Below are 25,809 nucleotides of genomic sequence, written 5' to 3'. Positions count from 1 at the left end.
ACGTACTTACGTGATGTATAGCCGGGATTGAAGAGTGCGCCCGAGGCGCCGACCAGAAAGAGGGCAACGATCGTAATTGGATACTCGACACGGTTCTCCGACACGATCGCTACCACATCGCCCGTCCGGACACCGTGATCGTGAAGGTAGGCGGCAAGATGAAGCGATTTCTCCAGTAGCTCACCGTACGTGTGCTCACGACCGGTCACTCCATCGATGATGGCCACACTGGCTGGCGATTGCCGGAACACCTTCAGAAACAGTTCCCCCACCGATCGGGTACCGAGCGTAAGGTCTTCCGGTGCTGGCGGACCCCGTACGATGTTGCTCTCGTCAGCCATACTGTCAGACGGACTGTTTCTGGAATACTGGTTGGATGCGGTACGGATGTGCCGACGATGTCGTCTTGCGTCGTTCGTCTTCTTTGTTATCTCGTCCCGACATTGAGATGAGATAAAGCAAGTCATCGGCAACTATCAGCTGTTTGTGCGTGTCAGAGATTCTATTGACCCTCCGGAGACGTAATAATCAGTGGTTGTTGTGGCTTTTTTTGTGAGTTTTATTACGTTGTGTTAGGGAGGGGGGCTGTCATCACAAAATCGCGGCCATTTGCGGCACCATCATCGTAGTTTACGCTAATGCCTGTTCGGATGTCATGAACGGAACACGGAAACCCTTCAATGGGGTGTGTGTGTGTGTGTGTTACAAACAGACTCGTGGCCACATTGTGTTCCGTAACTGTTTCAGTCGGTTAACTGGAACGCCACTTTAGCATGTAAATTTAAAAATCTTCATAATGTTCGAAGCCTCGGCAACATTCGGATAAAACTGTGTCATTTGAAATGAAAAACCAGAGCCTGTAGAGCTGTGTGTGTGAGTGCGAGAATGGTGTGGACTAGCAGCAATGTCATTAGATGGCGGTTATGGTAGTATCGTTACTCTGGTCACGCGGTCGGTGATTAAAATGCTTTGAGGAGAAATTAATTTAACTGAAAGGTTCTCTTTTTCTCTCTCTCTCTCTCTCTCTCTCAATCTGTCGTAATACTAAAACGATGATCTGATAACCGTGAAGCATTAAGTCGGGGAGTAGGAGTATTTAGCATCGGAGCTGCAAGTCAAGCGCTCGCTACACATCGGTTAACATGGTGACGCAGGCACGGGCTGCTGGGATCGTTGAGAAGAAGTGCAGTTCGCAGAGTTTTCAATTTTATCCGAATCGCTTCATTTAATTCTCACTAGGCTACCAAGCCAAGTCGAGCATGGTGTGATTTGGTAGCAGTTAATTAGTGTAATTGGTTCCATGCTGTAGCTGGATCCTGTGGTACGAACGATGCGTGTGGTGTCCATTCCAAGCTTCCGCACAATTTCGACACTTTACGATGGACCCGATGCGCCCACGGGCCATTGAAACCGGAACACCACCGGATTGGATGTTTCATTTATTTTACATTTCCCGGTGAAGGATTTAGCGATTTGGTCAATTTGCATCGGACCGGCATTGGATTGGTGGTGTTTAGATCATCAGAAACTCTACCGAATTTGAAATAATACCAGTTCACGAGACCGTCAACCCTCAACCACCCTGCGCACAGGGCCACTGGCTGGCTACAGTTTCGCTTTCTGTTTCTGCAATGTTTGGCGCAGCTGACGGCGCAATAGCTTACCGCTGCCGGTTTTGGGAATTTCCTGCACAAAGTACACACCACCGCGGAGCCACTTGGGGGGCGAAAGCTTAGAAGCAACGTACTGGCCGAGCTGCGCTTCCGTGATCGGCTCGGTATCCGGTTGCAGCACGACGAACGCAGCCGTCAACTCGCCGGCCGCTTCATCGGGCAGTCCCACGACGGCTGCATCGCGCACTTTCGGATGACTGAGCAGCACATCCTCCAGTTCGGCCGGTGGCACCTGGAACGCCTTGTACTTGATCAGATCCTTGAGCCGATCGACGATGAAAAAGTCTTGCTCCTCATCGTAGTACCCAATGTCACCGGTACGTAGCCAACCGTCGGCATCGAGCATTTCGCGCGTGGCCTGCTCATTGTTTAGGTAACCCTTCATGACGAGCGGCCCCTTGACGCAGATTTCACCGGTTTGGCCTGGGCCCAGTGGCACACCCGTATCCAGATCGATCACCTTAACGTACGTCGTCTTGTGTACCTTACCCACGGAACCAACCTTATCATTAACCCGCGAGATAACACCGAGCGACGTTTCGCTCATGCCGTAACCGGTGCGGACGGTACGCGCATTCGGGAGACGCGCCCGGACTAGATCTTCGATTTCCTTGCTCAACGGAGCGGCACCACTAAGTACGGCGTGTAGCGAACTAAGATCGTACTCCTCCACCAGCGGATGCTTGGCCAGAAAGACCATCAACGGTGGCACGAGACTGACCATCGTAATGCGATGCTCCTGGATGGTGCGTAGGAAAAGGCGCGGCTCGTAGTGTGACAGCACAACCATCGGTACCCGGTTGAGGCAACTGTTCAGTGACAGCATGAATCCGAACACGTGATAGAAAGGTAGCAACCCAAGCACTCGGATCGGAACCGGCAATTCGGTGTAGCGGGGGTCCTCCGCTAGGTACGCTATCACGGTCATCACGTTATGGTGCGTCAGTTGAACGGCCTTCGGTAGTCCGGTCGTCCCGGAGGACATCACCATGATGGCGACGTGCTCCTTCAGCCGTACCGGTTGTGGCGTAAAGCTGGTCAAGCTGCGCAATGGGCTACGATCGAAGAATTCGTCCAACGTCGGTAGTTTCACGTCTGCCGGACATTCCGTTCGCTGTGGGACCAACGCGACCAACAGCTTCACGAACGGTAAGCGTTCGCGCATGGCCCGAATGGTGGCAAGCGGTTTGCTGGAGGCAAAGATGGACCATGGTTTGGTCAGTTGCAGCACATGCGCCATTTCGCCGGCCGTGTAGGAGGGATTGAGCGGCAGGATCGTCCCACCGAGCATGATCGTCGCGAAGGTTACGATCGGGAATTGGAGACTGTTCTCGCTAGCGATCGCAACGACGGAACCTCGTTTTAGACCGAGCCGGTGGAAACGGTTCGCGAGCTTTAGGGAAAGTTCCAGGATTTCGTGGTACGAGCATTGCTGCCCCGTAACGCCATCGACCTTTAGGTGGAAGTAGGAGCCAAGATGAAACACGAGTGACCAGAGGATGTGGAGGGATTTCTCTTACCAATCCCACTTCTGTGCCATTTCGGTACAAACGCTTGATCACCAGTTCGCCGAACGATCGACAACCATCTTCGATGCTATGGCGTAGATCGCCTCCGTACACCACAAATCGCTCGGATGCCGCACCAGCCTCCATCGTGGTCAGTGGAGCAGAATGAACTGATGACCGGCTGGCGCACCAGCATCATCTGCATGCGCGAGACAAACGAATTGTCTGCACACCACTCGCTGTCTCTTCCTTCCTCTCGGTCCGTTATCAGACAACCGGCGGCTCGGCAGCATAAACAACCGGCAATGATTAGGCGGTAACGAAGCGCGCCTCTTATCAGACCACCACCACCGCCACAACCAGCAACGCACAATAAAACAATCGAGTAAATTTCTGCCTTTCTCTCTCTCTCTCTCTCTCTCTCTCTCTCTCTCTCTCTCTCTCTCTCTCTCTATCTGGTACATTTATTTACGCTAACTTCCTCCCGTGCCTCCGAGCACGATGACGCGTGGTTTTATCAGAATGACCAGCCAAAACCAACCAACAACAATACATCGTCTCATCCAGATAAAACAGGGGAACGAAACGAAATGATTTAAAGCTTCGATTTGGCGAGCAGGTTGGTGGTTAGCTCACGGCGCAGTATCTTACCGCTGGCCGTTTTGGGAATCTCGTGCACAAACCGGACACCACCGTGCAGCTGCTTCTGCTTGGACAGCCGCTCTGCGACGTACTGCTGCACGTCGGACTCCGTGAGCGATGTGCCGGGCTGCGGTACGACGAATGCCATCGGTAGCTGACCGGCGGATGCATCCGGTAGTCCCACGACGGCACAATCCTTGATCTTGGGGTTTGTCAGCAGCACGGCTTCGACTTCGGCCGGTGCCACCTGGAAGCCCTTGTACTTGATCAGATCCTTGATCCGGTCAACGATGTAAAAGTTTTCCTCCTCATCGAAGTAACCCGTATCACCGCTGTGCAGCCAACCGTCACGATCGATGATGGCCCGTGTTTCGGTGTCGTTCTTTAGGTAACCCTTCATGACGAGCGGTCCCTTGACGCAGATCTCACCGATCTGGTTCGGACCGAGCGTTCGGCCCGTCTTTACGTCCACCACCTTCACCCAGCTCAGCTTGTTTACCTTGCCAACGCTTCCGTGCACATCGGACACGCGCGTCATAACACCGAGCGACGATTCACTCAATCCATACCCGACGAGGATCATGAGTACGCTCGGAAGGCGTTTCAGTACCGCCAGTTCGACCTCCTTGCTGAGTGGAGCCGCACCGCAACCGAGCAGAAGCAGCGAGCTAAGATCGTACTGATCTACCAGCGGATGCTTGGCCAGAAAAACCATCAACGGTGGAGCGAGCGATGCCGACGTAACGCGATACTTCTGGATGGTGGACAGGAAGAGCGTCGGTTCGAACTTGGGTAGCGATACGATCTGGCGTTGGTTGATCAGGGCCTGCAGTAGCATCATGTAGCCGTACACGTGAAAGAACGGCAGCAATCCGAGCGCGATCTGCTCGAACGGGAAGTTGCGGGCACCTTCGCGCATGTACGCCAGCACGCACATTACGTTGTGATGCGTCAATTGGACGGCCTTCGGTAGGCCGGTCGTACCGGAGGAGAGCACCATCAGGCCGACCTGTTCACGCAACCGTACCGGTTGCGGTGTGAAGGTGATGAACTGAGCCCGGTTCCGATCGAACAGCTCGCGGAATAGTGTTACGTGTGAGTTCGGTCGTGTGGTTCCGCCCAGCAGCACGGTTAGCTTGATCGAGGGAAATGTCTTCAGTAGGGGTTGGAGCGTTCCCATGGCTAGCGGTGAAGCAAAGATGGCTCGTGGTTGTGTGAGCTTCAGAACGTGCGAGAGCTCAGTGGCCGTGTAGGCCGGGTTCAGGAGGAGCGGTACGGCGCGAAGGTAGGTCGTGGCAAAAGTAATGATCGGCAGTTCGATCCGGTTCTCACACATGACCGCTACAACCGTGTCCCGCTTGATGCCCAGCCGGTGAAACCGATTGGCAAGCCGTACCGAACGCTCCAGTATGTCCGAGTAGGTAAAGCGCTCATCCGTAACACCGTCAGTCTGTTAGCATTGTTTTGCGGGCCGAGGAAAGAGAGAGAGAGAGCAGCTGACGGTTAATAGTGTCTGCCACCGTGGAGTGAGTCGTTTTACTTACAAATGCAACACCATCGCCATTCTCTTTCAGCCGTTTGATGAACAGCTCACCGAGTGATCTGCAACCTGACTCGATCGGTTCCTCCAAGTCACCTCCGTAAAACACGTACTTTTCGTCGTTATTGCCCATTCCGTCGTTACTGCCAGCTCGATGGATGCGCACTGGCTGCTTGTGGCACACTGTCGCGCAAATTAACTGTGCCAGCGGCCAGTACCGTTAGTGCACGGCGCGGCGCGACTCGAAGAGATGAGTTTCACATTCGTTCGTTCGCTGATAGTGCCGAGATAGGGCTGATTGTGTTCGTGCACCAAACAACCATTCTCGTGCGCTCGTTGGTCGTGGTGAAATGTTTCATCTGGGAATGAGGACTAGTTGCAGTTACCGCAATGAGCCATTGCTTGTTTTCGTTTTTTTTGCTGTAGGGTTGGTACTTTGAACGGGGAGATGTAGGGTACACAAAGAAAACATTGACATTATGTAAAATGGGGGTTCAATGAATTGCATCCCATTCTGAGAGGGCTGCTGATGCTGCTGCTTAAGATTGGATCCATAATCATGACGCTACGTTTAAATGTTCTTCTTTGTTTATTACATTCAGATTCACAAACATTATTTCAGGTTGTCTTAATCCATTTAAGCATTACAATAATATGTGCACCGTGTGCAGTAAGCTATTAAATTAATTAAATTTTCATTAAAAAACATTTTCATTTTTTTATGTTTAAAAACGTTGGGCCAAAGTACTGAGTGGTGGAGATTAAAAAAGTGAAAGTAAAAGTTTAAAACTTAATCTATATATATAAAAATCTCGTGTCACATTTTTTTGTGTCCAAACTCCTCCGAAACGGCTGAATCGATTCGAACCAAACTTTGTGTGTATCTTCTGTAGGTATCAGAATCGGATGTAAACTATATTTCATTTCCATTACTTAAGTTATTCAAAAAATAGAAAAATTATTTTCCGTAACTTTCTGTTAACCTTTGATTTGATATTTTTCTTAGATTTTTCATACAAAAAAACTAATACTCTCAAATTTTCATAGCCCTAGCTCAAACAGTTATTTTTTAATGATTTTTTGAAAATCCACTAAATCCCCGAATAGTAGTTGCAATACTGAGCGCCAGGGAGCGTTGACAGCGCGAATTAATTTAATTGATGAGAATTTTATCAAGAAGGCTTAGTTAAATCCGGTTTAAGCATACTGGGGCAATATGCACAATTCGAATTTTCGAAATTTCATCAAAGATAAAAAAAATATGTATAAAAATTCAAAATGTGCACACACACATTACTAACACCTCATTAACATTTCCATGAGGGCTTTTGCGCGGGGTCCTAACTCCAGGTGGTAGCATTAGGAGCTCAACACAGTTATGGGAGAAATGAGCCGTTATGGGATGTATGTTCCGAAGAGGGACACCGGCCGATCCGGGGTGTAAAAGGGCAGGGTATTTGCGAATAAAGGGCAATCTGAACAGAAAATTCCTCTTTTCGGTTAAATTCTTTGCGACGCCAAAAGTCTTCTAAAAACGAGGTGACTCCCTTCCGAAGGCATAGCACCCAAATCTCAAAGAAAAGAAATCAGAGCTCGAGCCCTGCCGATCCTTTGCGCACAAAACAGAAGCGTTTCAGCCAAGTATTAAATGCTGATGATAGTTTAGTAATTCTCCTCGCTGGCCAATCCATGAAATTCAAAAATAAGCTCAGAACCATGGTTGGTGTTCATGTAACCAATGTAAAATCCTCAGCAAATATTAACAACAATCATCACACACAAAGCAACAACTCAAAAAACATCTAATTTCAAATAACCATCCTCTTTTAAGCGTAGCGACGCACGCTGGGTCATGCTAGTCTTCTATATATATAAAAATCTCGTGTCACATTTTTTTGTGTCCAAACTCCTCCGAAACGGCTGAACCGATTCAAACCAAACTTTGTGTGTATCTTCTGTAGGTATCAGAATCGGATGTAAACTATAATTCATTCCCATTACTTAAGTTATTCAAAAAATAGAAAAATTATTTTCCGTAACTTTCTGTTAACCTTTGATTTGATATTTTTCTTAGATTTTTCATACAAAAAAACTAATACTCTCAAATTTTCATAGCCCTAGCTCAAACAGTTATTTTTGAATGATTTTTTGAAAATCCACTAAATCACCGAACAGTAGTTGCAATACTGAGCGCCAGGGAGCGTTGACAGCGCGAACTAATTTAATTGATGAGAATTTTATCCTAGAAGGCTTAGCTAAAACCGGTTTAAGCATACTGGGGCAATATGCACAATTCGAATTTTCGAAATTTCATCAAAGATCAACAAATTATGTATACTCGATACTCGATTGCACTTTTAGTAGTAGGTAAAAAAATCCGCACTTTCCCCAAAGAACAATGATAAATGGAGTGCAATATGAAAAATCCAGATATTTTCAATCGTCGAGTCAGATACCGATGTCCAGCCGTATCGATGAAAACACGGAACATTCATATTCATGTTGAATTCTATAGTTTATTTGCAAGCATTATCATAAGTGCTGTTGCGCGGAGTCCAAACTCCAGGTGGTAACGTTAGGAGCTCAACTAAGTTATTGGAAAAATGAGTCATTACGTGTGTTCCCTAGAAGGACCCCGGCAGACGGGGGGTGTAAAAGGGCAGGAGACTTGCGAATAAAGGGGATTAGAAAACGCCTTTTTCGTCAAATTCTTTGCGAGACCAATAGTATCCCAAAAGCGAAGAGACCCCTTTCCGAGGGCCTAGCACCCACTACAATAAACCTGAGCTCGATAGCCCCTCAAAAGCGAGGAGGAATTAAAGGCGACGGGATTACATACAAAACAAACAGTCTCCGTTAGTCGGTGCGCAGCAAAGCTTCCGATTCCTTCGCAGGCAAAAGGGAAGCGTGCCAGCCGAGTATCAACTGCCAATGATAGTTTAGTAATAGTAGCTGATTAATCCATGAAATTCAAATCCATGAAGCTCAAAACCATGGATCATGTAACCAAGGTTGAATCATCGGCAAATATTAACAAAAATTATAACACACTAAGCAGAAACTCAAAGAAATAGAACATTTCAGTAAAACCTCATCTTCTACGCGTAGCGACGCACGCGGGTCATGCTAGTTTAGATATATTAACAAGTATTATACGAATATTTAATAGAACCGATTTATACGGAGGTGTACACAAGAAAGCAGTATGTAAGAGTCTGTTTGTTAGCGGATTGACGATGACTAAGCGTTTGTATTTGGCTATGCTCTACAAATGCAATATGACTTTTGCGCGTGAAGAATATAATGTACTAAGACAATAGAAACTCTGAGATTATATTAATCTCCCATGTTATTTTGAAGCTAATCAATATCGCGCGTATACAATCTCTGCAAGAAACACACCAATCTCAACTGCCCATTGAATCAGAAGCGTTTGGATGAGAGGCCATAACTGCTTTAAAGTAATGACATGCGGCGCATTTTGGTAGTGTTTGTGCTTGTGGTAAAGGCTAGTCGTTTGACGTGAAAAGAAGGCCGTGATTTCATCTCTCCAATGCTGTTGCATGCCGGACTCGAACACTTTTCGCAGAAACACCTTAAACCGTTGTTGTAAGATCCGTTTAGGGATAAACAAAAAAAAGGATTGAAAATCGTACAGAGTTTCCGGTAATATTAAGCACTTGTTTGGATTCAATATTTCAGCACGAATATAGTCTAACTGCAGTGTAATTCGATTTTCTAGAATTGCATGCTCGTCGGGCAGGTTCTGTGGTCCGGGATACACCTTAAGCAGCGCTTGTAAGCGTTTATCGTTATTCAGCAATGGATGAAGTTTATGGCGTGGGTAGTAGATAGTAATGTTCTGATCGGCGAGATCATGAAATGTCTTTGGGTCTTGTATTGTCGGTGGTTCCGTGATGAACGATATGATTTTCGTTTCGTAGACACACTTTAGTACAAAGAACAGTATGATCAATGCCACTGCTGCTATCCTCTCGGTACGATGTGATGTATGTAGCTGCTGCTTTGCAAATCCAAACACTGCCACAAGAAGTAGATTGTTGTTGAAGTGTTTCAATAGATATCTTTCAAGAAGTTGATATAAGGCACAAAATACCAGCAACAAGATCCATACGGAAGGCATAAACGGTTTAGTTAGTATCTCCCATATTGTGAGCATCCTGCCTTTTGGTGCTAGAATTGCAATATGTTCGAAGCCGATAGTGTCAACTAAATTCATAATATACGTTCTCATCATAAATCGGTTCAGAAGCAGATCCCAATGATTTTGTTTTTCAATACACTGATGCATATTTACTGTTTCTGGGCACACCACGCGGCGAAGAATGAGGTCGGCGTTGAGTGTTTTAGCAAACAAAGCAAACAAGTTAATGTCCTCACCGTACAAATTATCTGCGTAATGATATGTGTAAAAATCATCCACATAGACTCCAAGCAAATGAGTTTCCTCGATAGGGCGATCATAAAATACGGTCTCGATACCTGGAAAAGTGTTGTAATGTATAATCTGCAAAGGCCGTGTCTGAAAGGTATATACACCATCCCTGTTAACTGGCATGTAAGCAACGTTGACTATATCTCGAAATGCAAAATAGGAACGCATTCGCCACAGGATTTCATCGTTCTCGTGTGAGTACAGTACAATCACTTTGCAAGTTGGGGGAATACTGATAAACCATTGATCAACGATAAATGCACTTATGTTTAGATCATTCCAGTCAATCAACAGGAATACTAGATCAGGATCGGCGTAGGCTGTGGAATACTTGACTGTATGATCCACTTGCAGCAGGCTAACTAGATTTTGGAAAGATGATCTGGCCATGTTGTTTTGCTCCTCACTAATGAATGAATCCGTGCTTGTGAACTGAAGAATCCAACAGACAATGTGTCCCGTACGGTGACTTTGAAGATTTTGCGTTACCCGATGCACATTCTCCACTATGCTATTCACTCTGTGCGAGGCAACGGCAGTTATTAGAAGAGTACAGGCAAGTAACAGAGCGTGAGGACTTTGCAGATTCATGTTGCAGGATGTACTGACACATAACATTTTAGTTTATGTTCGTTTCCACGAACAATTCCATAATGACAAGGGGTTGAGGGCACAACATGCAATTAATACTGCTGGGAAACATGGCTAAGTGTATTAAACAGTATTCTTGATATCTATTTAGGTGATTGCTGGATAGAATCGGAGTGATTGAATTGATCACCAAAAGGCTGTATCTCTGTTTTATATATCTGGAGACAATGCGTGGAACATGTTCAGTCATGCCGTTCAAAGCTATAGTGTGGTTGATCGCGATGTTAATCGCTTCATCTAGTGTGGAAGGCGGCCACAGAAGGAAAGAAGTTGTACAATATGTGGCAAACCTGACACACTATCAAAAGGTTCATCACTTTGGGACATTCATTTGTTGGCTGCTACAGACCAGTGAGGCGCCTGAACCAGAGTTGGTTAGTCGATCGTTAACGCAACTGTTATCCAAAAGTGAGGAGGTAGTACTCATTCAGGCAGATATGCGAGCATTGTACAGCTCCGCATATCCTGCTCCAAACATGGCGATAGTGTTCGCCAATCAAATTGAGGATAACATTAATGCTTCCGTCGCCCGTTCATGGTTGAACGGAATTCCCTCGGTCTGTCTGATAGTGCTCATCTTCAGGCTAACGAATGAAGTATATGCAGAGTTGATGGCAAATGTTTGGTCATCTTATCATCTTCTCAATGTGGTGATGATAGCGTTGAACGAGGATGTAATTTTTAGCTTCATGTACATGCCTCTCCGGATGATACGACACAAGGGATATCCCCGCTTCGATAATTTGCTCTACGATCGGATAACAACTTTAGTGGAGGCAGAAGTGAAAGGTGCTTACGTTAGCGATGCATTTACTATACAAATGGGTAAAATGGTGGGAGAAGATACCAGATTGTTTCAGCTGTTCTTCGAACGTCTTGGAATCCCATTCTCATCCCAAACGCTTAACTGTCAACCATCAGACATCTACAAGGATTGTATAAAGCGACACAATGGATCTTTTCTGTTACTGAATCGGTTTACCCTAACCGAATACAGGATGGAAGTTGTTCATACCATCGAAATGGAGAAATATTTCATATTGGCTCCTTGCGGTCGCCTCTTGTCATTTACAGAAATCTGGTTAAAGCCATTCGAATGGAGCGTATGGCTGGTTCTCGCAATCATCTGGTGTGCTTCGTACTTGATGCCCTGCTTAGCTCCCAAAACGATCAGAAATAATTTGTTTCTGTTCGCGCTAATTGGTTTAGAGAAACGGAAGTTGCGTTTATCCGGACGGTTGGAGAAGTTCATGGCGGTCGGACTGCTCATGCTGTTCTATCAGATGAAATGTGCATACGAAACGAAACTCATAACGTACATGATCGATCCTCCCTCAGAACCGGATCCAAGGACGATCGGTGATCTTCAGCGACGCAACATTAAGATAGTATTGAATGACAAATCAATAAATCGGTCAATTGTGCAAATGCAATACAAAATTGTGCTAGGGGACGAAGTAGTTAACAGCTTGTACAGTTTCGAAAACACAGCATATTTTTTTAATGGTGCACAGGCAGAAATCTTAAATGTTGATATTTCAAACGTGAATTCAGAGACAGGAAAGTCTCAGTTTGTGTTTCTTATGGATTATATCTATGCCGATATGGCATTTTTTACTTTTTTGGGAGCTCCTATTTTCGTAGAAAGATTTGTAAGGTATCAACGGATCATTTTCGAGGCAGGACTGAAACAGCATTGGCGATCTACCTTGATGAGGTTCTTCAGAATGAATCGCGTGTTGTTCTATCACACATTACCAAGAGGGCAGCAGACAAATTTGGTAGAATCTGAGAAGCTTAGGCTCATTTTTATGCTTATCGCAACTATGTGGTCCATAGCGGGTGTTGTATTTGCTTGAAATAACCATTGCACGAGGTCGTAAGTGCTGGCTAGCAATGAAGAAGCGATAAGAAATTTGAGTTTCGTACCTTAGGTAATTGGGCCTTTTATTAGATTAGACATGATTAGAAAATAGCTATCCTATACAAAAAACACTCGGTAATTATGCTCGTTCCAACCCATTGCTTTTTGCTGTAACTGATAGTTTTGAGATGCAACTGAAAATTACAAAAAATATCTATCAAGCGTAATTGTACTTATACGCACGCAAGATGAGGATATTGAATGATTTTTTTTATCGAAAGAAATATGAATCATAAAATTACCTGACGCCACGATATTAGCAATCAACACGCCACCATTCCCCTTAAGCGCCATTTCGCAGTAGTGTCTGCATCTGCGAACCATTGCCGGGCGAAACTCGTTTCCCCTACGTTATCATGCAACAAACACAAACACACCGGCAGTGGCTTGGAGTTTGGACGGGCGTTTGCACCAGATTACGCGTCGTTTGGCTGGCCAGTCACGCAGCAGCGGTCGCGCGAGCATATACAACAGCACACCTGAGTGAAGGCCACGGCTGAAAACCGGTTTCTCCGCGTCGTACGCTTCGCCGAGTGAGCAGCATCGCCGTTGGCCGATTGTCAGTGGTTCGATGTGTGCACGCTAGCCGCCGTCAGTTAGCCGTACGAAACCTTTGTGCCTGTTCCGGTCAAAGGGCAGGTGTTTTTTGGGGTCTGAGCTGATATCGAATCGAGCGGAACATTCTACCGGTATCATGCATACCAAGGAGGACGACCAGTACGTGCTGTATGGTGGGCCCGATCCAGCCGATCTCGATCACTTCGAATCATTAGGATCGGTGATAGTGGATGAGCTGAAGCTACGTCCGGGCAACATTGGATTGGTAATGATGTGCGGTGTAGCGAGCGGTTCTATCCATCCCATCTAATTCACGCTTTGATTCACCATCATTTGACAGATCGATCCGGTGTCTCTGGAAGAGCTGACTTATGCCCAGATTCTGGATCAGTCGGCCCGGTTGGCTGCCGGACTAACCCGACTGGGCATCGGAAAGACGGACAACGTGGCTATCCTCAGCCAAAACAGCCTCGAGTATTGTGTTGCTATGTTCGGTGCAATTTTTGTTGGAGCCCCTCTGGCCCTGCTCAATCCGGCCTACATTGAAGGTAGGTATAGGCCTCCAGGGCGTTCCTTATCTAGCGTGCCCTATCGATAACGAGCTGTACTTTCGCCTAGGGGAGCTGAAACATGCGATAAGTTTAGCGAAACCGAAGGCGATATTCATCTCTCCGGACGTGCTGGAGAAGCTTATGGGGGCTCTTCGTGCGCTGCAGGTGACCGGCATTCGGGTGATACTTTGTGGCGAACATCCCGCCGCTAGGACGTACCCGGAGGTACTGCCCTACGCGACGCTGCTAACGGAAGCGATCGATGCGAACACCTATAAACCGGCTGCAGTGGACAAGAGCCGGCATGTGGCGTTGATTGTGTTGTCCTCCGGTACGACCGGTCTGCCGAAGGGTGTCGAGCTGACGCACCAGAGTATCATCGCTTCGATCGCACACTCGAAGGAGTCGGCCAAAATGTTGGACCTACCGGATCAGCTGGTAGCCCTGGCTGTGACTCCACTGTTTCATGTCGTTGCTGGCGTCGGCCTATTGAACATGGTGACGAACAACTGCCGGTGTGTGGTGATGCCTCGGTTTGATCCGCATCTCTTCTTGAGCTGCATCGAGCGGTACAAGGTGAATCTGATGACGCTCGTACCGCCGCTGATGGTGTTCCTGGCGAAGCACCCGATGGTCGACGATTACGATCTCTCGACACTGATGACACTGTTCTGCGGGGCGGCACCACTCAGCAAGGAGATCGAAGAGCAGGTCCGGGAGCGTCTCGGTGTGGCATTCATAAGGCAGGGTTACGGTATGAGCGAAACCACGCTCGGTGTTCTGATGCAGGATGGGTTCGAGAATAAGGCCGGTAGTGTGGGCCGCGTACGGATGGGTCAGTGGGTGAAGGTAATCGATCCCGAGACGGGCCGGGCACTAGGACCAAATCAACGGGGTGAGCTGTGCTTTAAGGGTTCGCTCATTATGAAGGGATACGTCGGGCTTGATCGGGTCATCGATGAGGACGGTTGGCTGCATACCGGGGACATCGCGTACTATGACGATGATCAGGAGTTCTTTATCGTGGATCGCATCAAGGAGCTGATCAAGTACAAGGGCTTTCAGGTACCGCCGGCCGAGCTGGAAGCGATACTGCTCGAGCATCCGAAAATCAGCGATGCGGCGGTGATAGGTGTGCCCGATGAGCGGGCCGGCGAGCTACCGTTGGCGTTCGTGGTCATCGAGGACGGTGAGCAGCTGACGGAAAGGGAGGTGAAGGAGTTCGTAGCGGGCAAAGTTTCGGAGCAGAAGCAATTGCACGGTGGCGTACGGTTCGTTAGTCAGATTCCCAAAACGGCCAGCGGTAAGATACTGCGCCGGGAGCTAAGAGATTCACTGAAGGTGGTCAAGGCGAAGCTGTGAGTTACCGTACTTGCGCCTCGTTACCAGAATGCGTACTACCAAATAGCACAACTAGCGCTTAGGTTGATTGTTGTTTTGTGGGGATAAGGAAATGAAAAGATCGTGGGTTTTAATACACTGAAATACGGGTCTGTGCAGTAAAGTTGAAGGGTTCGTTTTCGTATCTCATATTGTAGGAAGTATGTTTAACACGTTTCAGTCATTTGTTTCGGTAGGTGTGATTGCTGGTGGTTTATCATTATCTGGTATAAGTATGTTGCAATTCTCCGTCTGGTAGGCGTCGATTGTTAAAATATTCAGTGTTCAGTGAATACCGAAGTGCAAATGGATATAAGACAAGTGAGACAACTGACAGGTTTCTGTACTCATCACTTTACCGCTTGACTAATTCGAGTTGTGGATATTAGTAGAACCTAAAAAGACTATCAGCATTGTTTACAGAGTGTTTAGTGGCTAAATGGAAGCATGTGGTTCGTGGTATCAATTAGTTTGTTTCTCTCTAAAATATAAACATGTATTAAAAGAACAGCTGCTCTGTTCACACAAACTTTTGAAAATATCCATTACTGATTTGTTTGATACTGTTACAGGCCACAGAGGGGTTGTTTTTGTAAAGCTGGTTTATTGACTTTGCATGGACATGGATGGACATTCTGCCACCAGAAGTACTGTGGAGCTGAGAAGGTGCTGCATTCGCGAAAACGCAACTGACATTCCCCATACCAAGTACCGCACTTCACGAGTCATTAACATTGACTACCGTTCCTGACGTGCAAAAATCCTCTCGAAAAGAAAGGGGAAATTGTGCGCAAATTCGCTTACCGAAGCGACGACAGCGCGTAGCGTGGAACGTGGCAAGTGTTTTCCCCCCGAGTGCCACATCATTTATTTCCCGTTCACATCGGTATTTGTTTCGAGCAGGCGTTCGTGCAGAAGCTGCACTGCGAGAACCCCTGGTCCATGAGATCCAGGCTTCGCGGTTTAGAAGCGGACGAGGCACAGCACGTGGACACTCTTCGGTCAGCGCGGATGAAGAGCACGAGCGTGAAGGCACCGTACTTTCGAAGATGGAAGCAATTAATATTTCTTTCCGCACTTTAATCTAACTCCTTCTGGAAAGCTGCTGATGGGCACGGCATTGGCCGGCCGGCCGGCCAGCTGGACCTGAGACCATTAGTGCCGCTCGCACAGCGGACGCAGCACTCACTGCGTGGACCCGTACCGGTGCTGGTCGCAGGTGGTGGGAAATGGGATTCAAAGTGGAAATAAACTTGCATTGCTCACCACCGGAAACGCACCAGGAAAGCGATGCAAAGTTTTCGGAGCAGTGAAACGGATCCACCATCGCTGCTGGAACTTTACCGGACTCCGGACTCGACACTCCGCTCGATTGGGGCGGCCGGAATGAAGATCCGAATCCGTGGTTGGGGGGAAGGGGAACCGGACATGCTGCTGTTGGCTGACAGCGTGGCGCACACTGCCTTGGATCTAAAGGAACGGTCCGAAGCGGGTACTCGGTGCGGGGGTGACCGGTAAAAAGGGGAAAAAGGGGGTTTGGAAAATATGTTTAGTTGCGCGCGAGTTATGAAATGAATTTATTAATTACCTCGGTTGGCAACAGCGTCAGCTCGAAACCAGCAAGAGGAGGAAAGGGCTGAGGGTGGGGGAATGGAGCACACCACTTGTTACGGTGTTTCGTTTAATCTCGTATCTGATTTACAATTTCGGTTTCGGCGAATCGCGAGGGGGGGGAAAGCGTTTAAAACAACATTTCCGCAACCGGGCCCGTAGCCTACTGTGGGGCGTTGGCAAGAGGAAATGTGACGAAACTGTATGAACTGTTCTGTGGCCAACATTGCAGACACGTCATCAGGCTCCCGGTTCCGTCCTAGTCGTCGTTGTCGTCGGATCGCTATCGCGTAGTGCAGCGTCGGAAATGGCCCGGAAAAGCGGGTTTATCTTAGGGGGTACTAACGTGAAATGTTGCTGCCTTAAACGACAACTGGACCACTGGATCGGGTGCCTCCTCCCCACCCCGTAGTGAAACATATTTTTGGTAGAAAACTTTTTTCTTCGCTACCGCTTCCCCTTCACTGCTAGCGACGACGGGCCTCCGCTCACCGGTTTGGGTGTGTGTGTGTGTGTTCCGGTTCAGCGGAATGGCGGAAACATCTGGTGAAATGACTTTTTAATTAAATGCCATTGGGATTATGGGGATTGAGGCAGCGTTTCCGCTCTCTATCTGTATCTTGCGAAGGACTAATCAACACATTTTGCCGTTTTGGTTTCGCTTCTCTGCTGGAACTGAATTATGATGCCTTGAAGCATGTACCGTCATTAGCTAGCGGATGATTCGGAGTGGCGATCATCACTGGCGAAGGTGATGAATGCACTGCGTTAGGCCGATTAATTTGTTCGGCAGCAATCGGCGCATATCGGTTTATTTGAACTAAAACAATATTTCAACAGCGCGATGGCTTGAACTGCGGTAACAAAACCGTTTCGAACAAACCGCCATTCCTGCATCCGATCAACAACAAACCGCAGTTTGTTGCATCTTATTGCCGAACGGTTGAGTGGATTCGGTTACTGTCGCGATGTCATCGTCAAACCGTCTGCCACCGTATAGCGTTAGAGAAGAAGTGAACCCGGGGAGCGGGGAGGTCTTCGCGTAAAACGCAAATCGTTCGAAAAGAAAAGCTTTAAAATTTTATCACTTCGATTCACCACGGAGCACCAGCATGCGGTGGAATGCGGTGCGCGAGCAGTTCCGTTTAGTTGAAACTTTTTAGGCGAAAACTTCTTTGCAGTTTCCTTTTGGTGAAACCGGACCAACCGGGGACCGGCAAGGGGATGGCTCGGTTCTGATCCGCGCAACGACCGCGAAAGGAAGATCGGAGCGATGGAAGAGCGTTTTCGACGAACCATTTGAAACATAGCAAAAATCATAAAAATGATAATAAAATAAAAGCAATAAGCAAACGGTCGAGTCGCTGACGCTCGGCGAGTCCGCTGGTGACCTGAAGGAGAAGGCGAAAATATAGAACTTGAACCCGTCGTCATCAAGATCGGTATGCGCTATGTGGCCGACGTGGAAACTGGTTGACTGGTTGATGGGGTGCGGTCGGTCGGGATTGCTCCGTTTTATGCTGCTCTCAGACAAGGCAGATCGCAGACCGTTTTGTGTCACCAGCATCACCACCGCCACCACCAGCACTCGGGGGCCAATAAAGGATCGTGCGCCAGGACAACAAAGTAATAATGGGTTTTTGCTTGGCGGATGGAAATGAAAATTTCGAAATCATTTCGGGCTTAAGGCATTCCGAGCACTGGATGGGACTGGATGGGAGCCCGATGTGTGTCTATCCATCTACAAGCAATACACCATTAAATGGCCATTCGATGGAAGCTGCTTGCTTCGGCCAAGAGCACGGAGAGAGAGAGAGAGAGGGAGAGAGTGGACTCGTTTGTCAGCTGACATTAAACGCATTCCAGTGAGATTGCCCGTTTTCATTCAAGGCTCTCACACGCTGGTGACAACCTTGCTGTCAATGTATTTAAAGCATTGTTTCAATAGCATGCAGTCTGGACAAGGTTTGTGTTTGGATGTTTGTGTTTTATTTTGTCACTGTACGTTGAATGCTAGCGTTTAACAGCAGCAAATGATCGTTGGTTGCATCGCCGATGGTCAATTTGTTGGTTGATTTGACGTACAAAGAGCTAGTGTAATTCTGTGTACCCTAAAGATCGAAGTCAAGAACGTGATACAAACCATATATAAACGGTGTTGTTACAATTAACATGCCGAACGTGTTTGAGTGCAACACAATGCTTGGCAACTGGATTGACCCACTTGTATTCTGCTATAGGCATATGCAGAAGCGTTCAGTGTTGAAAACAAGAGGCGAGATACTTCAGTCAGTACTAAAATATAGAAAAAAAACATAAACCAATTATTAGACATAGAAATCATTTTTAACATTAAGTAATGAAATTATCTGGTTGATTATTAAAACATAACAATATGTGATCAATAGATTCAGCTTACAAATCTCTTAACAAAAAGTACCGATCCAGAACTCTAAGTTAAGTCTTTTCAGGTTAGTGTTACTAGAGCCAATTTTTGGATAACGTTTTTTTTTTAATGCGCGCCAATTTAGATTGAAAACCATTAAAAAAATTTAATCTCGAAATAGATGAACGGGATACTATGCATTCTATCTGGCTTTTCGATTGATTGCCAGATACAATGAAAGTAATTAATTTGAAATTGATGTGTCTCTGTTTTATATAACTAGGAACAATGTGTGGAGCATGCTTAGTCATGCCGTTGGAAACTAAAGTGTGGTTACTCGTGCTACTTATCACTTCATCCGGGGTGGAAGCGAATAGCAAGAGATTGAATGGAGTCGTTCAATATGTTGCAAACCTGACACACTATCAAAAGGTTCATCACTTTGGGACATTCGTTTGTTGGCTGTTACAGACCAGTGAAGATCCCGAGCCAGAGTTGGTTAGTCGATCGTTAACACAACTGTTATCCAAAAGTGAGGAGGTAGTACTCATTCAGGCAGATATGCGAGCATTGTACAGCTCCGCATATCCTGCTCCAAACTTGGTGATAGTGATCGCCAATCAAATTGAGGACAACGTTAATGCTTCTGTGGTCCATTCGTGGTTGACTGGAATTCCCTCGGACTGTCTGATAGTGCTCATTTTCAGATTAACGTACGAATCATATGCAGAATCGGTGGCGAATGGTTGGTCATCTCTCAGTCTCCTTAACGTGGTGATGATAGCGTTGAACGAGGATGTAATGTTTAGTTTCATGTATATGCCTCTCCGGATGATTCGACACAAGGGATATCCTCCCTTCGCTGACTTGCTCTACGATCGGATAACAACGTTGGCGGAAGCAGAAGCGAAAGGTGCTTACGTCAACGATGCATTTACTATACAAGTGGATGACATAGTAGGAGAGGATACCAGATTGTTTCAGCTGTTCTTCGAACGTCTTGGAATCCCATTCTCATGCCAAATGCTTAACTGTCAACCGCTGGAGATCTATAAGCATTGTATTGCCCGATACAATGAATCTTTTCTGGTGCTGAATCGTTTAACACTCGACGTGTACAGGAAAGACGTGGTTGATACAATCGAAATGGAGAAATTCGTTATATTTGCACCTCGCGGTCGCCTCTTGTCATTTGCAGAGATCTGGTTAAAGCCATTCGATTGGAGTGTATGGATTGTTCTCGCAATCATCTGCTGCGGGTCATATGTGATGCCCCGTATAGCTCCCAAAACGATCGGAAATAATCTGTTTCTGTTGGCGCTAATTGGTTTAGAAAAGCGGAAGTTGCGTTTATCCGGACGGTTGGAGAAGTTTATGGCCGCAGGGCTGCTCGTTCTGTTTTATCTGATGACATGTGCGTACGAGACCAAAATCATAACATACATGATCGATACTCCCTCAGAACCGGATCCTAAGACGATCGATGATCTTCAGCAACGAAATATTACTATAATTTTGGATAAAAAGGCGAATAATAGGTCAGTCACACAATTGAAGTACGACATGATTTTTGAGGAAAATTATGGGGACAACTTGTACAGCTTCAACAAAAGAGCGTATGTTTTTAATTATGCACTAATAGATGTAGTGAATGTTGATACACTAAACGTAGATCCAGACACCGGTAAGCCGCAGTTTATGTTTCTCAATGATTATATCTTTACCGACTTGTCGTTTTTTAACATGTACGATGCTCCTCTCATAAAGCATAGATTTGCAAGGTTTCAACGAAGCATTTTCGAGGCGGGACTAAGAGACCATTGGCGGTCAACAGTGATCAGATACTTAAGAAAGCATCAAATATTATCATATCGCAATATTTCAAGAGCACAACAAGGAAGCGTAGTTGAATCCGAGAAGCTTTGGCTTATTTTCCGGTTCGTCGCGGTCATGTGGTTATTATCTGGGGTTACATTTTTGATTGAAACAGCCATAGAAAAAGCACCGAAAATATCTTTGAGGTCTTTAAAATGGTATAGCGAAGAACAATGAAAAGACAACTCAAGGGAATCAGATATAGTAGGAGGGGACTTTGTTCCTATTATTGTTTTTGTTCCATCCAGTCACTTTATTGTAAGATGAATTGTTGTTGGAAACTCGGGAAACGTTATTGAAGAACTCGCATATAAAAAAATCAAAAGATATTTGTGGTATAACAATTTATGTTTAGAATTATTAGTAACGGGCAGATTGAAAGGTGCGTGTTCACGGCTAAGACAAAGTTTGTGACAAGTGCTATAGTAATCAAATATTTCTTAATTGACAAAAAATAAATAATTTGGTTTCAATGCACAACAGTCAGTTGTATATTGATACCCGAAAGTTGGATAAATGTGGCGCAGATTGGCCTTTTTATCTATAAACTCTCACAATGTCCCCAATATAGTGCATGTGTTATATTTTGTATATTAAACTGCTTTAAAATGTTATGAAAACACCTGGTTATACGTATTTTTGTTTGTGCAGATGCTTTAGAATTATTGTATATTTTTTGTTTGTCGTTTGTTTTGTAAGTGCATTTTTTGATTTCGGAAACAGTATCTCGGAAACAGTATCTGGTAAATATTACCAAATGCGAACCAAAGTTAATAGTAAATTTTTCTATCAGCTATCAATAGATTTCGTATGAAAAAAAAACAACGGAACCACAAAACTATCCTAAATTGATCGTATCTCAAAAATAAACTAATGTTTCTAGTACGATTAAACAAATGTCCAGAAAATAGTGATTTGCACACTTACCTCACCTAGTACCCACTTCACAATGGTGTCTTCGTTGGTTGGTTTGGTGGTTTTTTTTATGCAACGTTTTTATCTTTATTTCATTAACGGTTTTTTCGGTTTCCCTATCTCAACTCTCCGGGCCCGATCATTCTCCCACCGTCACGAGCACCAGAGGCGCTCTCTTACGCGCCATATCTCTCACTGATCGTATTTCCTTCTCCTATCGCACTCGAATACCTACACTCACACTTTGCTCATATAAATTGCCGCGAATCACTTTTAGTGTTTCATTTCTGGCACTGATTGTTGATAAGAACATTAGTTGGCATGCGGTAGCACCATTGAATTGATTGCTAAAACCTATTAGAGGGATTGGTTTAATTACTCAAAGGCTGTGTTTCTGTTTCATATAACTGATGACAATCCGTGGAGCTAGTGCAGTCACAGAAAAAAATGGTGCACCGTGGTTGCTCGCGATACTAATCGCTTCACCTCGTCAGCGATGCATTTACTGTTAAAGTGGGTGACATAATGGGAGAGGGTGCCAGGTTGTTTCAGCTCTTTTTCTAACGTCTTGGCATTTCTTTCTCATGTTGAAAAGTTTAATTGTCAACCATTGGAGATGTTCAAGTATTGTATGAAGCGATATAATGAATCGGTTTTGGTGCTGAATCGTTTAGTACTTAACGAAGACAAGAACGACGTGCTTGGTACAATCGAAGTGGAGAAATTCGTTATATTTCCACCTCGCGGTCGCCTCTTTTCATTTGCAGAGATCTGGTTAAAGCCATTCGATTGGAATGTATGGATTGTTCTCGCAATCATCTGCTGTGCATCGTACTTGATGCCCTGCTTAGCTCCTAATACGATCGGAAATAATCTGTTCCTGTTGGCGCTGATTGGTTTAGAGAAGCGGAAGTTGCGTTTGTCTGGACGGTTGGAGAAGTATATGGCCGCAGGACTACTGATACTGTTCTATCAAATGAAATGTGTGTACGAGACGAAGATTATCTCATTTATGACTGATACCCCCTCAGAATCGGATCCAAAGACGATTGATGATATTTTACGACGGAACATTGCGATAGTAACTGATGAGATTTTTTTTAATTTCCCGGTTTTGTGGTCTGTAGCGAGGGTTGTATTTTTACTTGAAATAGGTTTTGCACAAGTTACGAACTGTTGGTTAACTCATAAAAAAGCACGGAAAGAATCGATTAGATGATTGTGTGGCGTCTGCGTATATCAAAAACGGTTTGGTATCATCTTGGTTAGTGTCCTTTGTTGAATTATAAACGTTCTTAATAAAACATATTTCACGATTAGTAGTGTGCATTAAATAATACATCGATAGATTTTCATGCTTAACGCTACCCAATCCTGAGCGATGCTTTGTTAGAAATTGAGTGCTTAGAATGTGTGTGATGTCTAGAAAGTATATTGGGAAAGCTGTGTTTGCATTGAGTTACCCATATGCATTTATAATTAAGTCTCGGGACATCATCAGGGCTGGTGGAAAAGTTGAACGAAACGGCATATGGCGTAACAAGTAGGAACATCAGAAACACGGTTTATTTGTTTTCATCGAATAGGAACAGGACTAAACTAAAGTTCTACCTTTCCCGCAAGAGCTCCTGACATCTGCTATTACATGATACGTTAATGCTTGAATATGGAAAGTATTCTGTCCTCACTTGTCAGTCCGGTCAGATTAGCCACACATGAGCATTAACATATCCGCCCACTTCAACATTCCAGGGCTGGTCGAGAATTCGAGGGAGCCGCATAAATAGAAAATAATTAAAAATAACAAAATCATTCAGTATTTTAATTTTGCATTACGCCATTCGTAAAGTCGTTGAATCAAATCATTTGATACTGGCTTCTAAACAAATCGTCTCATTGATTGCATTGGTTTGTATAAACCCTCTTGACAATTGTTCGTCTTTTTTATGGACCTTACGAAAAGAAGCTAAGGCTGAAACGAAGTTAGGAAAAGCAGCGATATGAATAATAATGATACAGATGAGGAAAGTTCAATTAACCGTTGAATTGGAACATCTTTCCCGTGGGTATTGTTTTAAAATTGGTTGTACGAGAGTTCATGCTTGAAACCGTCCGACAAATAATCTATTTGTGATTATTATTTTAGTTTGCTTTCTAGAAATATAATTACTCTGCTCGTGAAGGACTAAAACGATATTGGGTTTGGCATCAAATCAATATTCCATTGAGCTATAAAAACCGTCTCTGAAGTAATTGGACACGTTAGCTTCCCAATTCTTCTTTAAACCATTACACGAATAAAATTCTCCTCGGAGTTGCTAGTATCGTTTCATCATTGCACCCACCTATATAACTTTTTCCTCAGTTTAGTTGTACATGAAATTTTTGTTTAATAAATGAATAATCCGTTATTTTTTGAATGAAATGCTTTTAATCCGTTAATTTTTACTTTACGTTTTACGTTAATATCTACTTGAAATTCGAAACGATCTCCAGACTTTTCGTAAGACTATGAGATGTACTTTCAGATCTATAACGCCTTTTCACAGTGTCCACGAGGGGCATGTATATAACACTTATAACAACAACGTTAGGTGAACAACAATGTTAAACAAATTAGAAGCACGGCAAAGAAAATCACCTCTAAATATACCACGGGTACCGCATTACACCAAAAACAGACAAAAGGCTCGCTACAAGAGGATTTCGGTGCAATTTGTTACCATGAATTGGCAAACACACCAAACCAAGTATGCAAAAGGACTAGCCCTATGGGTCATGGCGTGTAATCTTACCAACTGCCATCGCCAAAGATTCTCGGGAAGCGCAAAGCAGAAGCCGAAAAGTTATGCGCCCTTAATCCGTCGCCATTCAACAAGCTTACAGCAAATCGCGCCCCGGACAAGGACAAATAAATATAAATTTTCAATAAAATAATATTGATTGTATTCAGGAAAATCGGTTCGAGAGCTCGCACAAAAACTCCAGATCCGGATTCCGGAGACGAGGAGATGAAACGCGCAAAGGAAGCAGATCGGCGTAAGGACCGCCGTCGTCGCCGTCGCCAAACCTCACACACAGCACGGCAGGCAGACCGGTGCGCTGCTAGACGAAACATGAAACACATGACCCCCGTTACCATCTCCTCACACTCGCCAGCATCCTAGAAGGCGACCTACCGTGGCGGGAGCTCGAGCTTCGAGGAATCAAATAGCAAAACCGATTTGCTGCGTTTACTTCATTTTCCCGGAGAATTCGGTGTTTCATCTGTTCAGCCACCGTGCTCCCGAACTGAGGAGGGAACGCCGAGTGTTCCCAGGCGCAGGGTTCCGAGGCTTGACCTAGCTTACACCTCTACGATGCACGACGCCAACGGTTCGAGCGCCAAATCAGGAAACCGGAAGTTGGCCCCGTTTGACGGTGACGGTGGCAGCCGTGGAACGCCATCTGCCACCCTGCGCTTCCCACGGCATGCCCGTACCTTCCTTTTGCCGTACGCCGTGTATTCCCCCTCACCGCTAGGAGATATTTATGTTTCGGGGCTACACTTTTACAGAGATTTTATTTTATTTATACAGCTGTTATTTTATGCTCCGTTTCAGCATCCGATTGGGTGGGATGGTGCGGTGCGTTGCAGTCATCGTGGGGTGGGGAGAGCTCACTCACCGTGCAATCCGCCACGGCCACGCGGGTGCTGGATATTGGCGCTTTGCTGTTGCGATGAAAAGCACGGCTTCCTACGTCGACGATATGACGGCTTTTTCCCGAAGAGCTTGACTTTATTTCTTTTTCGCCAATCCTGCACCCTGCACCCTTCACACCGTGGCAAACACAGTTACAGGGTTTACGGTGGCATTGCAGATTCGATATCTGGACAGGACAGGAGTGTATCTTACTTCCTTCATCTTGCTGCACTTTGACTTTGGACGGAGAGATATCTGTCCCCCGATGCCGCTACTCTTTGCCGTGTGATTCATGAGCAGAATGGAAGGGTCGGAATGGGAAGGGCGAAGTTTTTGAAGTTTTGCTGCTCTGGAGCGCTACGGCATCATAAGATTAAAGCAATGGTTTTGTTTTTGTGCAAAAGTATTCAAAAGCAGATCGAAAAAAGCGTTTTTCCGGAATCAAGTCCTCCAACG

The 25,809-nt window shown here is 45.6% G+C and overlaps 3 protein-coding genes across 3 annotated transcripts in view; 1 reads left to right on the top strand and 2 right to left on the bottom strand.

The window, feature by feature from the left end:
• LOC125959236 (uncharacterized) overlaps positions 1–3,542 on the bottom strand; it is a 4,965-nt gene extending 1,423 nt beyond the window's left edge. The window contains exons 1-4 of the mRNA XM_049692049.1: positions 3,194–3,542; positions 1,610–3,126; positions 1,449–1,530; positions 11–473 (exon numbers count right to left, since the gene is read on the bottom strand). Coding sequence (XP_049548006.1) covers positions 11–473; positions 1,449–1,530; positions 1,610–3,126; positions 3,194–3,328 — 2,197 coding nt within the window. The 5' untranslated portion in view covers positions 3,329–3,542. The remainder of the gene's footprint in view (positions 1–10; positions 474–1,448; positions 1,531–1,609; positions 3,127–3,193) is intronic.
• A 75-nt stretch (positions 3,543–3,617) lies between these two features.
• Positions 3,618–5,627, bottom strand: LOC125949315 (uncharacterized). The gene is made up of 2 exons (XM_049676263.1): positions 5,368–5,627; positions 3,618–5,273 (listed from the first exon to the last, which is right to left on the bottom strand). The coding sequence occupies exons 1-2, from the start codon at positions 5,494–5,496 to the stop codon at positions 3,777–3,779; spliced, it is 1,626 nt and encodes a 541-aa protein (XP_049532220.1). The 5' UTR covers positions 5,497–5,627; the 3' UTR covers positions 3,618–3,776.
• Positions 5,628–12,865: 7,238 nt separating this feature from the next.
• Positions 12,866–15,105, top strand: LOC125949313 (luciferin 4-monooxygenase-like). The gene is made up of 3 exons (XM_049676261.1): positions 12,866–13,217; positions 13,293–13,500; positions 13,571–15,105. The coding sequence occupies exons 1-3, from the start codon at positions 13,089–13,091 to the stop codon at positions 14,863–14,865; spliced, it is 1,632 nt and encodes a 543-aa protein (XP_049532218.1). The 5' UTR covers positions 12,866–13,088; the 3' UTR covers positions 14,866–15,105.
• The last annotated feature ends 10,704 nt before the right edge of the window (positions 15,106–25,809 follow it).

The sequence above is a fragment of the Anopheles darlingi genome, chromosome 2 (assembly GCF_943734745.1).
Source record: "Anopheles darlingi chromosome 2, idAnoDarlMG_H_01, whole genome shotgun sequence".
NCBI lineage: Eukaryota > Metazoa > Arthropoda > Insecta > Diptera > Culicidae > Anopheles > Anopheles darlingi.
The sequence above is the reverse complement of the archived record's forward strand: the minus strand, read 5'-3'. Positions and strand labels throughout refer to the sequence as shown.

Coding starts and splice junctions, on each gene's coding strand:
- LOC125949315 (XM_049676263.1), bottom strand. CDS start 5,496: ATGGGCAATAACGACGAAAAGTACGTGTTTTACGGAGGTGACTTGGAG. Junction 5,274..5,367: donor ATGGCGATGGTGTTGCATTT/GTAAGTAAAACG, acceptor CAATGCTAACAG/ACTGACGGTGTTACGGATGA.
- LOC125949313 (XM_049676261.1), top strand. CDS start 13,089: ATGCATACCAAGGAGGACGACCAGTACGTGCTGTATGGTGGGCCCGAT. Junction 13,218..13,292: donor GTCCGGGCAACATTGGATTG/GTAATGATGTGC, acceptor ATCATTTGACAG/ATCGATCCGGTGTCTCTGGA. Junction 13,501..13,570: donor CAATCCGGCCTACATTGAAG/GTAGGTATAGGC, acceptor ACTTTCGCCTAG/GGGAGCTGAAACATGCGATA.